At 41.5% G+C, this 14064-nt stretch overlaps 1 protein-coding gene across 2 annotated transcripts; it reads right to left on the reverse strand.

Annotated features, from left to right (window-relative positions):
- Positions 1-37: 37 nt before the first annotated feature.
- LOC135629352 (synaptotagmin-2-like) lies at positions 38-13216 on the reverse strand. 2 transcript variants are annotated; one of them, XR_010493206.1, is made up of 13 exons: positions 13028-13216; positions 4383-4481; positions 4187-4237; positions 3966-4089; positions 3395-3513; positions 3160-3261; positions 2981-3055; positions 2111-2187; positions 1756-2002; positions 1286-1639; positions 1061-1189; positions 195-388; positions 38-119 (listed from the first exon to the last, which is right to left on the reverse strand). XR_010493206.1 is itself a non-coding variant. In XM_065136580.1 (12 exons), the coding sequence occupies exons 1-12, from the start codon at positions 13199-13201 to the stop codon at positions 260-262; spliced, it is 1680 nt and encodes a 559-aa protein (XP_064992652.1). In that variant the 5' UTR covers positions 13202-13216; the 3' UTR covers positions 38-259. The 2 variants fall into 2 exon arrangements, 1 of the variants encoding a protein (XP_064992652.1); XM_065136580.1 differs by having other exon boundaries at positions 38-388.
- Positions 13217-14064: the final 848 nt, after the last annotated feature.

Below are 14064 nucleotides of genomic sequence, written 5' to 3' on the forward strand. Positions count from 1 at the left end.
TTCAGATGTGGAAGGGAAACTGGATTATTTACCCAAATTGATATAATCCCAGATTTATTTACCCAATAAGAGACCCATACACTCACGAAGACTGGATTATTTTGTCATCAAATTTACATCTGTACCACGATAACACAAACATCATATATCAAGAATGCAAACAAAAAGGTGATTCTTGAGCCAAATATCTTTACCATGAAACTTCTTCCCTCATGTTTCAAATACTAAGCCGGTGCTGGGATTAGTTCGTTTGAAAGCTCTAAGAAGTCTTCCACTGCATCTCTATTTGAATTTGGCCATTGTTGGAGTCGATGAGATGATATGTATTATTGGTTCTCTTGCTGTTCACAACATCTGCGAGGCTAATGGTGACATATCCCAAAATTTCCTGAAACAAAATGGCATGATTTAGATTAGTATTAAGACTAGGAAATTACAAGAATCAAAAGAAACATTGCTGCTATAACCATCAAATCAAAAATCAGTAATAACGAAATCAACATTGTGATAATAACTATGGAAAACATAATTTGGACTACAAATTAGTCATTCAAATTTCCTTTCCTTCATTATAAAGTTCATAATGTTTATACATTCCCATCTTTCCTATTTATCTTTGTCCGTTATAATTCTTACAAAATGAACATATCTTGGATTTTTACAGAGTAAATAAAAAAAAAAAGACATTTCTGGGATCTCAATTTCTTTTACAACTTAAATGAAAGAGAAATTGTGGATGATATTTCTTTGCTTACTACTGTTGTCTTCTATTTTTCCTTTATGGTGAATATATGGGATCATGGAGATGGACATTACACAGTTCTAGTTATTTATCTTGCAAATTGTTTCACTATTATCTTGCTAGTATTCAGAACACATTATCCTGGAGAATCACCAGGTACCTCAATCATCAGAAATGATATAATTCTATAGGTGCAGTTGACATCCAAGCAACACTTGAATTATGCACAATCTAATAATGAGTTAATCAACAAACATTATGTATTTATCCTATTTACATACTAACAGATTTCTTGCAGAAATGACATGTCAAATATACCTTAGAGTATATGCCAATAATTGGTGCTTTACTGAGTACCTCCACTTGCATTTTATCATTAACTGGGGGTTCCTCGCACACAAATTGAAACTCCTCCTCCCATCTTGGATCTCTGTTACTCTTTATGTGCTGCATCCATAAATTGATAATCATCTCATTAATCAATTATAAATTGCAGAAACATTACACAAAGAACTGGTAATCAGCAACCAATTCACAAGATACCTTTGTTTTTCTCTTTTCTCCTCTAAAGAGGATCCTTGCATATGGGTTTGTGTGGTGTTTGCCCTCAAGATCGTGAGCTTCATGAACAATGATAACAAGCAAACCACCACCTGATGGACCATAATCAGGAGAGTCTTCTACGGCATCTGCGTTCTCACTAATATCTTTTGATAGATCTTCTTCCTTAAAGGGCTTGTATGTCACTTCCACAACAATTTGTCCATGCGATTCGTCACTCTGAACATCTCTACTTTCGAGATTCTTAAGCAAATTGAGTGTCAGAGTTTTTGGCCCATCAGGGGTAAGCTCATTCAACTGAATAACATTCATGCCCATTCTTTCATGTTTACCCACCTAAAATCATATGCATAAACATAATAACAGACATCCAATGAGGTAATAAATAAGCATACAGACAAAACCCTATGGAAAATATGATAGGAAACAAATGTATCGTGAAAATTGCATGCCTTCTCCCAGTCATAGACATTAAGCTCCACAACTTGATTTTCTGCATCTTTGATAACGAACTTGAATTCCTCATTCCATTCAGGGTCAAGATTGCTATGCTTCACAGATGTCTTTTTTGATGGAAGCTTCTCATCAGAAAGCTTAAGTTTCACATATGGGTCTGATTTTCCAAAAAAATCCAACTTTCTTAATTTGTATGCTCTGATGATCTTGACATGGAGAATGCCAACAGGCTTCTTTGAGGCTCTGAAAAATCACGTAGGATTTAATTTAAATAATAAAGTCAATATCTCTTTTTTCTGAATAACAACTTAATGATTCTCAAACTACATAATCATATTAGCATCAGATTACCTTGAGACATCCAGAACTGGCACTTCCAGGATTCTAGGCCACAGGAACATATTTGCAACTTGGTTTTTAATAGTCTCCTGCATATGGTCCAACATCATCGTCAGAGAAAAGAATTAAGCATTGGAACCATAAAAATACAGGTAAGGTAATTTGCTGCATATTTAATAAAAATATCAAGTGCGAATCAATAATTTTAAATCCTAATTAGAAGAATTTTAATGAATTCAAAATCAACTAAAAAATGATAAACCTTTAAGATATTTCTAGATGCTCTGACATATCATGAAAATAGCAATAGTCTAATACAATTAACAATTTTCAAAGAAAAGGCATCAAGCCTTTTTTGTAAACTCCATTGCAACTCTGTTTCTGAAGTCCCAAAAAAAAGGTTCTCAAATACATATGTGAAAGCATGTCCTCTTAGGCCTCTTTTACTGTACATATAATTGACAGTGAATTCCAGATCTTCAACGGCATGTTGTATACAAATGAAGGTTGAATAGTAAGTGTATTTACCTAATATTATGAGTTGTTCTGTCATTAAGCTAAAATAGATGATACAAAAATTTGAGCAGTTAAATGAATAAACACATGTAAGAAAACCAAGAAACGATTACGTACAGAAAAAATGCCAAAAAAATCAACAAAATAAACTCTTTGGGTCCAGGATGTAAATAATAAGGATTCTAAGAGCAATTATAATTTGATTGAATATAATATTTACTAAATTCCATTTGAACTAGTATTAACAGGTTCATTTAAAAGCTTATTTAAACATCTCTAGAACTAAATGGGCATTTTAACAATTTTAGAGAGACAAAAGTTTAGAAATATTATGATGGCACAAGAAAAATATAAACTGTAAACAACCTGAACAAATCTGTAAAGACCAGGAATTGCCATAAGATCAGCCCCAAGAAGTTTGAGACCAAAATCAACATGTGGCTGTAAAAGAGGGAATAACAATTTTTTTTTAATGGCAGCACATCTTATGCATAACAAGGAACAATAATATCAAGTGAGGAGTTCGTTTTCATTTTGTTACACACCTTTTCTGTGAGAGACATACAGATTTTTGCAAAACAAGGAAAACTGGGAACCAATGGCTTTAAAGTAATGCGTGGAGCAGCAAAGATTTGCAAATCTACCATCTGAAAATATAAAACTGCCAAAAGGTTAACAAACATTTCTGACTTCAAAGTCACCCTCTGCTGTCAGATACAACTGAACCAGCACACAGGCACCAAAGCCAGATGTATCAAGAATAAGGCATATGTTACTGACCTGTATGGTCAATCTTAATCCATAGGCTTTAATAACAGTAATGACATTGGGATTCCCAGCCCATTTTAGTGATGGTTCCAGAGTAAGCTCGTTCTCTTCTGTAATGTAAACTTTCATTCCTGACAAAAGATCATACTTGGATGGAGCTCATCAGAAAATACAACTGAAAATGAGGAGTCAGGAATGGAGTTGGAATCATACAGTAGTCAAAATTACAGGAGAGAACATTAATGAGAAATATAATAGATTCCTGGAACAAATAATCTATTGTCCGTAGAATTGCCATTAAATTATTAAGGCTAACCTAGGATACTCTAATAGATGACAATATAAACTAATTTCTTCCTTTTAACAAATATAGGTAGTCTGGGGATTTTGTGTTGTCTTACTAAAAAGGGTTTAAAATGTCAAAGTACTTCCAAGACCTATCTCTTTTGACAACACTTCTTGAACTGAAAATGAAATGAAAAGAGAATGTCTTTTCCTGAATTTCTCAGAAAAGAAAGTCGCTTCAAGAAAAACATAAGACATCCACACAAAAAAAAAACCCACGAATTACACAAATACTAACCATGAAATGCTGGAGGTAGTGAACCAAGAGTGAGCGTTTCAAATTGAACTGAATTTATTTTATACTTCAGAGCATTTTCTGCAATTACTGGCTCTGCAACTTGTTTTGCAGTTCTGCAGATAGCCTTGTACAAATATAAGACCATTAATATGGAAGTAAAAAGAGACACTTCTATGTACTTGCATGATAAGATATCTACAAGGTTTAGAATCAAAGCATACCTTATCGAGATAAGGCCACATCAATTCCACTATTTTATTTAACCAATCAATCTTCAAATGAAAAAAAAAAGGTATTAACTAAGAGAAAAAAAGAAAGACATTAACTATGCGATAGAAAAGTAAGGCTACAGTTTGTGATATTCAACCAACACCATCCATGAACTCCAGCTCAAAAAAATAAAATTGGCATACATACTCGGTCATAGTCTGAATACTTCACCCACAGGGGGATTTCAGGAAGCATGCGTTCCAATGATTGGGTATCATCTTCAAGAAGTGGACGAATTTTAGGATCCTGACATGAGAAATGGGTAAGCATAAGTCACTTTCTTGTCGACTTCCATATTGGATTTGACACTAATGAAGCAACATAAAAGCACCAAATCAAAGTACAAAACTTCATATTTTCAATAACCAAGAAAACATACAACTATTGTTTTTAACATCAGCTGCCTAGGATAATTAGACAGCTGTCATACACAGGATGGCTCCCATCTTCAGCTTGAATAATTAGGGGAATGCCCAGGCAGCTGGACAGCACCTAAGCAATCTGTCTATTCTAACTGTCAAATAAACTGGGAAGCAGGTACTCGAATAATCAGTTGCCTCAACCGCTATATACGAGAGATTCACACTAGCTTCTTACCTTTAAGGTGGCCAAACCATTAAGTACCTCTTTCAAATTTCAATTAAGTGAAAAAAATAGAACAAAAAAAGGAAGACTAACATTGCGAAAGTAGGGGTTGATCGCTGATGGAACTGGTATTGCTAGTATTACCACATGACAGAGATTGAATTTAATAGTTAGTATTGGGTCAATCACTAAAGCTCCCTATAGCATTGCACCAATGAAATTGGAAGAGTTGGAACAACTATAAGAAATGCTTGACAAGGGATTTATTAGACCTAGCACCTCTCCTTGGGATGCTCCTACTTTATTTGTGAAGAAGGATGAAAGTTTGAGACTTTGTATTGATTACTGGAATCCAATAGCAACATTATGCAATACACATCCCATACCAGGAACTAATGATTTGTTTAATCAACTGCAGGGTGCACATGTATTCTCAAAAATTGATTACGGTGTGACCACCACCAACTCAAAAGTAAGAAGCAAATGGTGTACCTAAATAAGCTTTTTAGACCAGATATGGGCAAGTGTTATCATTTGAATTTTCTTGAGTTTGGATTTGACTTTGATAATAATGTTATTTGGATTTCAATATTTTAAATCCTTAAGGATGCAATATAATTGACTGAGCCTGTTATGAATAACTTTTATTTATTTAATTATGATTCCAAGTGTATAAATATGTTTCTAAATTATTTATACATGTCTACGCCTTGCATTCTCATATGATAAATCATGGGAGATTGTGATGCTGTACCACTCTCAGCTCTCTGTTGGGTTGGGCCATTAGAGCAGCACCAGCATTCTAAACTGGCTAATATCGCCTAGTAATTCATCCGAACATATCAAACCCACAAAGACATTTTCTGTCATATTGTACTCATTAGGAACTATACCTAGTTGAGCACAAACGACAACATTTCTGCATAACTTCTCTAATAATCTCTGATATCTTTGGAAGAATAGTAGATGAAGAATCCGCATAATACCAATTTGGCCTACTCAAACATTTTGCTATTCTTTCTCCTTAACAATTTTTAACATGGACCACTGCTTCTATTTCACCTTGTATTTGTAAACTTGACACGTTAATATTTGTTCTCATGAACAGTACTTTATTTCATATTGTCAGGCATCTTTCCATCATAATTACAAAGTTCTCTAAAGTTGTTCATAGGATGATACCAAAGACCACATGTTCCTCAGCTAAGTGATCTTGAAAGGCAGTTCTGACAACACGACTGTTAGCTTAGCATGTGAAAGAAACTGACTAAACCTTGTGCGCTATTGTCACGGACTTAGCTGGTTTTGCCTAAGTCGTGTGGCACCCTTGCGTGTCCGTCCGCAAAGGTCAGCCTCTCTGAAACCTCTTATGGTCCCTTAGGACCTATAAAGAGAAAACAGGTTAGAGAAAGTGTCTCACTCGGGATCCACAAGCAATCATCTCAGTAAACACTTCATAGCCAATGCAAATTACAAACATACTTCACAAGCTCTGTACGGTCGCACAACAAAGGATCCAAAATGGTTTACTACAGACCGAAATCCCCACAAGTACCCACATGACACAACCTTTGTTTGCAAGCCTAGGACGACCACCAAAACTAAAGAAAATAGGGTTGTTAAGCCTACTGCTAACCCCTTATATGTTATGCAAAGCATAAACAAAACCGAAAGACACGGATATACATAAGCATTACATCAAACACCCCGTTTACAGTTTTGTCCGTGACACTATTGTCACGAACGGTCGTCGCGCACCCGCAACAACTCCGTTCAACGAACCGTTCGTCGCTCTAATCTATATGTACAGCTGCTTGGCAGTATGTTTTGGCTTGGTTTTAAGTCCTTTTGCTTGTAAAAATGTAAGTTCGAACAAGTTGCAGCGCTACAGTACGACCACTCACCGAACCGAGCAAAATAGCCCCAAAATAACCAAAAACAGCTCCGTTTTCGCGTGCCACGGGCTGTTTTCTGCAGTCCACTACTGCATGCGAAACGTCAGCCATCTCAGCACCCTGGAACCACCCAAGTGGCACCATGGGGGATGGGTCTTCAGTATAGTGTCGAGCGTTGAACAATCTTTCGCAAGTTCGCACGTTACCTTGACAGGAACTTGTTGTCGTGCTCGGCACCCGGTGAGCAGCTGTTTGTGGACTTGTAGCTGTTCGTTCAACCTTATAAAGTCATTTTTTTCCTCCTCTCCCTCTTTTCTCTTGTGCATGCAAGGTGCTCGCTGAATTGATTGTAAAGCTTCCCCTTTTCGCGAGACGTTGGGACTTGTTCGTCGCTCGTTCTTCGAACTAATCAACTTTCTCTTTTACAAGTCCTTCGGGACCTGCGAGAGGTTGCAAGTGGGCTGACCTTTGCGGAAGCATTTCGCAAGGGTGAAGCGCGACTTAGGCAACGTAAGCTAAGTTCGCGTCTTTGCCGCAAGGGTGCCTCGCGACTTAGGCAATTCCAGCTAAGTCTGTGACATTGTGGTATCAGAGCAGGCAAGCACTTCGAGCGAGCAGCAAAGGAACTTCGCAACTTCGCCATGGCAAAGCATCGTGGCGAATCAAACAAGATGGGGCAAGCCGGACCCTTGCCCCAAGCAGCCACAGGTGGGCTACAAGTGTACACTCGCTCTCATGCTGTTGGAGCCGCTCAGGAGGAGCGCGGTAGCGAACATGATGACCCGAGAAAAAGGAAACAATCTTCAAGCAATTGCCCTCTGAAATATTCTCGAGGGAAGGAGCTCAGGGGTGAACAGAGGAAAAAGAGTTCCCACAAAGGGCTAAGCCCGAAAGGCAAGACCCCGAAGCCTGGCAGATGCTTCTTGTGCGGAGGGCCACACATGGTGAGGGAGTGCCCACAAAAATAGGCACTCAATGCTTTAACAGCTTCCATCCACTCCCCCCCCCCGATCGGACAAGGGCAAGGCTGTCGCTCTTAGTTCGAGTAGTTCTGAATCCAGCAGCGGCGATGAGGAGTCACAAGGACCCCGGATGGGAGCATTGCGTTTGTTAAACGCCATGCAGGGTCAAGTGGGGTAAAACACGAAGACAAGGCTACAAAATGCAGGAAATGGCGAGTTGATGTACGTAGACATTAAGCTCAATGGCCAAACGACTTGTGCAATGGTGGACACGGACGCTATCCACAATTTTATTACCGATTGAGAAGCAAAGCGACTTGGGTTGATCTTGGAGAAGAGCCCAAGTCGAATGAAGGCAGTGAACTCGGAGGCCAAGCGAATCTCCGGGTTGGCAAAGGGAGTTCCCTTCAAGATCGGAACATGGAGCGGGAGCACAAACATGATGGTGGTGCCATTGGATGACTTCCAAGTGATTCTTGGAATGGAATTTATGCACACGGCGAAGTTGGTGCCAATGCCGTTCCTTAACTCCCTATGTGTGATGGGAGGTGATGACCCCTGTGTGGTTCCCGTCTCTCGGAGAGGAACTAGGGAACCCCAATATATATTGGCATTACAACTGAAGAAAGGGGTACGAAAAGGCGAACTAACATTCGTGGCTGCTACAAAGCTAGAGCCACTCGACGAGAAGGCCATTTATGAACCTGCTTTGGTGGCAAATGTCCTGAAGGAGTTCACGGATGTTATGCCACCCGAGCTGCCGAAGACCCTATCGCCACGCAGAGGCGTGGATCATCTCATCGAGTTGGAGCCATGAGTGAAGCCTCCAGCGAGACCACCCTACCGCATGCCCTCGCCAGAGTTGGCAGAACTCAGAAAGCAGTTAGGTGAACTACTAAGCGGTGGTCTCATCCGCAGCTTTAAAGCACCATTCGGAGCTCCCGTTCTCTTCCAGAAGAAACAAGATAGGAGTCTCCGACTATGCGTCGATTACCGAGCTCTCAACAAAGTGACGGTGAAGAACAAGTATCCCATCCCCCTCATCGCAGACTTGTTCGACCAGTTGGGCAAAGCCAAGTATTTCTCAAACCTCGACCTTCGGTCGGGGTATTGGCAGGTGCGCATTGCTGAAAGCGACGAAGCGAAGACTACTTGTGTGACCAGGTATGGAGCGTTTGAATTCTTGGTGATGCCTTTTGGCTTAACCAACGCTCCGGCCACGTTCTGCACCCTCATGAACCAACTATTCAAGGAGTATTTGGATAAGTTCGTGGTCGTCTACTTGGACAATATCATCGTCTACAGTCAAACGCTCGAGGAGCATATCAAGCACATTCGGACAATTTTCAAGGTTCTCAGGGAGAACACTTTGTTCGTGAAAAGGGAGAAATGCTACTTTGCCCAAACAGAGATCTTATTCTTAGGGCATCGAATCGGTGATGGCTCTATTCGGATGGACAAATCGAAGGTGCAAGCGGTTGCGGAATGACGAACTCCAAAGAAGGTGCCAGAGTTGAGATCCTTCCTTGGCTTCGTCAACTACTATCGACGCTTCATAGCGGGTTCGAAGCGTGCAACTCCATTGACGGAGTTGCTGAAGAAGGAGCAACCGTGGAGGTGGTCTGATAAATGTGAGATTGCATTCCAAGATCTAAAGGCTGCTGTATTGGAAGAACCGATGCTTAAATTGCCAGACTATGAGGAGCCCTTCGAAGTCCATACAGATGCTTCATACTTCGCTATTGAGGGAGTACTCATGCAGGAGGGTTATCCGGTGGCCTACGAGAGCCGCAAACTCAACGAGACCGAGCGGCGGTATCCGGTGCACGAGGAGATAACAACGGTGATCCACTGTCTATGAATTTGGCGACACTACCTTCTTGGATCACAATTTGTACTAAAGATAGACAACATCGCTTTAAGCTATTTCCAAACTCAGAAGAAACTCTCCCCAAAGCAAGCACGATGGCAGGACTTCCTGGCTGAGTTTGATATGGCAATCGAGTACAAGCTCGGAAAGGCGAATGTCGTGGCCGATGCATTGAGTCGGAAAGTGGAGCATGTGAATGCCGTACAATTGGAGGGTAGAGGCCAAGCAAGTCAGTTGCACTCCAACTTCCTTTCCAAGATCAGGGATAGACTGTACAGTGATCCCCAGGCAGAAGCCCTGATACAGCTCATTAAAGAAGGCAAGGCACGACGGTTTTGGATCTAGGAGGGACTCGTTTACACCAAAGGGAATAAGGTTTATGTTCCTAGAGTGGACAATCTGAGACGTGAACTCTTAAGAGAGTGTCACGATTCCCTTTGGGTTGGACACACCGGCATTCATAGAACCTTAGCTCTCGTGGAGAGGGCCTTCTATTGGTCGAAGATGGGGACTGATGTGGAGGAATATGTTCGAACGTGCCTCATTTACCAGCAAGACAAGGTAGAGCAACGGAAGTCGGTAGGACTTTTGGAGCCGTTGCCCGTACCAGAAAGGCCGTGCGAGAGCATTTCCTTGGACTTCATATCAAGCTTGCCCGCAGTAGGGAGACTCAGATCAATACTCATGGTGGTCGATCGATTTTCAAAGTATGCAACTTTCATTGCTGCTCCCCTACACTGTTCAACCGAGGAGGCGGCCAAGTTGATGATGAAGGATGTGGTGAAGTATTGGGGAGTCCCGCACAATATCATCAATGATCGAGACGCTCGGTTCCTAGGACGATTCTAGACCGAGTTATTCAAATTGTTAGGGTCCAAGTTATACTTCTCCACAAGCCTCCACCCCTAGAGGGATGGCCAAACCGAAAGGATAAACTCGCTCCTAGAGCAACATCTTTGGCACTACGTGAGTGCCAACCAACGAGATTGGGTGAAGTTGTTGGACATTGCTCAATTCTCCTACAACTTGCAACGGAGCTCTGTGTCCAACAAGAGCCCCTTCGAGATCATTACAGGACAACAACCGTCAACTCCTCACACCATGGCAATCGGGTATACTAGGAGTAGTCCGTCAGCCTACCACTTCGCAAAGGAGTGGCACCGAAATGTAGATATTGCGCGGGCTTACTTGAAGAAGGCGACGAAAAGGATGAAGAAGTGGCAGACTTGGGAAGGCGGCCGCAAGAGTTCAAGGTCGGCGATTTGGTGCCGGTAAAGCTCCAACCAGCATCACTCCAATTTTTTAGGAACAAAGTACACAAAGATTGGTGCGCAAGTATGAAGGACCCTTCCCAATTATCAGCAGGGTGGGCAACGTCTCCTACAAGTTGCAGTTGCCGGCGTGGTTCAAAATTCACAATGTTATTCACGCCAGCAACCTAAAAGCCTACCACTCGAATCCGTAAGATGCTTCCCAAAGTGTTCCAACTCGGCTACCTCCCACCAGAGTCTCCTACGAGAAACGAGTTGAAACTATTTTAGCGGATCGCAAGATAAAGCCACCCAATGGAGTTGAGCAGACCGAGTACTTGGTGAAGTGGTGAAAGCTTCCCCGAACTGAAGCCAGTTGGGAGTCCGAAGATGCCCTACGACATGAAGAAACAATTATCAACAACTACCAACAAGCGTCGACGAGGGCGTCGACAGTTTGAATGGGGGAGAATGTCACGAACGCTCGTCGCGCACCTGCAACAACTCCGTTCAACGAACCATTCGTCGCTCTAATCTACGTGTACAACTGCTTGGCAGCATGTTTTAGCTTGGTTTTAAGTCCTTTTGCTTGTAAAAATATACGTTCGAACAAGTTGCAGCGCTACAGTATGACCGCTCACCGAACCGAGCAAAACAACCCCAAAACAGCCCAAAACAATTCCGTTTTCGTATGCCACGGGCTGTTTTCTACAGCCTGCTACGGCACGCGAAACGTCAGCCATCTCAGCACCCTAGAACCACTCGGGTGGCACCATGGGGGATGGGGCTTCGGTATAGTGTCGGACGTTGAACAATCTTTCACAAGTTCGCACGTTACCTTGACAGGAACTTGTTGTCGCGCTCGGCACCTGGTGAGCAGTTGTTTATGGACTTGCAGTTGTTCGTACAACCTTCTAAAATCCTTATTTTCCTCCTCTCCCTCTTTTCTCTTGTGCACGCAAGGTGCTCGCTGAATTACTTGTAAAGCTTCCCCTTTTCGCGAGACGTCGGGACTTGTCCGTCGCTCGTTTTTCGAACTAATCAACTTTCTCTTTTACAGGTCCTTCGGGTCCTGCAAGAGGTTGCAAGTGGGCTGATCTTTGCGAACACATTTCGCAAGGGTGAAGCGCGACTTAGGCAACGCAAGCAAAGTTCGTGTCTTTGCCGCAAGGGTGACTCGCGACTTAGGCAATTCCAACTAAGTCCGTGATACTATGGCCCACTTCAGGACCAAATATTTCTCAAGTAAACTCAGCATTTGAAACACCTTCTAGAAATGCACTCTCCTTTTTTTTTTGTCTAGATATGTACTAGCAGCTTCCAGAATCCAGACTGTATGTGCCACTCAAGTATGGGAAATGACATCCCAAAGAAATGGAACCAACCTTCTACAAAACGCGAAGAAAAAGAAAAAAGAATGCAGACACACATGTAAAGAAAATGATGAAAAATTAAAAAGATATGAGAAAGAGAGAGCAAGCAACACAAATAATTCATGGCATAACTGGTTGGACCTATGTTAATTGTGAAAGAAAGGAACTCTATAAACAACACACAGTAAACCACTACAACTATGTTGTCATGGAATTTCAACCAAAAATTATGAAAACAAGCACAAATAATACAGGAAATGAACAAATATCTAAGTTTCTGGACATAAACTTGTTGCCAATGTTTCAATGTTGATTTATCGAATTGCAATTTCTAGTTGCTGATCTAGATGTGTAATTATTTATGCAAAATCTAACTCACACGAGATTCTAAGAGATATTAAATCATATAAAGCTTGAAAGTAGAACACATATAGCTTGGTCCACAAACTAATAGGGTTACCAAATTGATCTGCATTTTACAAAAGACCCTAATCCAGATCATCATCCTGAAGTTCATATGTCAAGCTCCACATCGGAAAAGCCCTAACTTGTATACTTTGTAAAGGTGATTATCCTCCAAAAGCAGTGAACAACAAGAACTTGCGATAATCAATTGAGGCACACGAAAATTCAGATAGAACATCACATTTCAACACCATGGAATCCCACTTAGAGCACTAAGGTTTTCAATTTCCACCAAAACAAAATAGAAATTATCATTCAAGGAATTGCAGCTCGGTCATCGGATCAAGAAGCTCAATTACCTGTTCGATTCCTCCCATGCCAAGTCAAAAGTAACGCGAAACTCATATCAAACAAACCATCACTGAATACAAAATTAACCCGGCGGCGCGTACCTTGACATCGGAAGGCTGGAAGTGAATGAAGATGTAGTACCCGACGACGACGCCCGCCGTCAGCCCCGCCCCGAACCCAAATAACCCCAATGCCGTGCTCACCAACCCCACCTTCAACCCCTCCCAGTTCGGCTCCAAACCCCTCCATCCCCTTGACATGAAGAAGAAACACATGAACCAAGAACAAGAACGCCAGGACCGCTACGAGCACCCCGCTTATTCACCCCTTCTTCTGTTAATATCGAGCGCAGAGAGAGAGAGAGAGAGATAACGACACGAAGGCCCACCTTGCACGTCATCACATCTGCGGCCCAACCAAGAAGATGAATGAACATTGTCGGCAATGGCAACATCGAGACCCGACGTCGCCGTCTTCCAATTTGTGCCACTTAGAGCCGTAGTAATGAATCATGAATCCTAGAGGACCACGTGGACGCGCGGCGACGTTCGAGTGAGGCCCAAACTTACACCCACGTAGCTGACACACACGCGCACCTTCTCAGTGCCACGTGGATCGCGATGCGCTATTGGCTGAGGTGGACGGCGAGTGTCCGGAGTTTACGTCGACCTTAAAGAATTTGCTTTCCGCGAGCAATACTTTATCAACCATTGTTCGAGTTACCCGTTCGTGTACCTGGCATACCATGTGCAGGTCGCGTTGTTCTACTCCTATTACGAGGCGGGTACGGACACGGGCAGGAACAGTGTCTTAGCAAGAAATAACTACTTTTTTGTTTTTTTGGGGAAATTATTGCTTTGGTGACAAAACATATAATTTTATGGTCAATTTTTTTTTTGGAAAAATCCTCATGTTTTGAATTAGTTTTAGGATGTCAACCTATTTCAAAAAAGGCTATGGGGAACCCAACACTTCAAAATCATAAAAACATACTAAATCAGTTACAATATTTTTAAATAGAGTCACAATGTTTTTCTATTATTGAATAAAACATATTGTGGTTCTGTTTTAAAAAAATAATATAACATAGCTTTAATTAGTTCAAATTTTCATCAACTTTAATTATTTCATATAATGA

Source organism: Musa acuminata, chromosome BXJ3-1 (assembly GCF_036884655.1).
Source record: "Musa acuminata AAA Group cultivar baxijiao chromosome BXJ3-1, Cavendish_Baxijiao_AAA, whole genome shotgun sequence".
Lineage (NCBI taxonomy): Eukaryota > Viridiplantae > Streptophyta > Magnoliopsida > Zingiberales > Musaceae > Musa > Musa acuminata.

Excerpts from the sequence above, each read along its gene's own strand:
- LOC135629352 (XM_065136580.1), bottom strand. The coding sequence starts at position 13,201 with ATGTGTTTCTTCTTCATGTCAAGGGGATGGAGGGGTTTGGAGCCGAAC. Across the intron at positions 4,090-4,186 it reads TGTGGCCTTATCTCGATAAG|GCTATCTGCAGAACTGCAAA; the intron begins GTATGCTTTGAT and ends TATTTGTACAAG. Across the intron at positions 3,262-3,394 it reads GATTAAGATTGACCATACAG|ATGGTAGATTTGCAAATCTT; the intron begins GTCAGTAACATA and ends TTATATTTTCAG.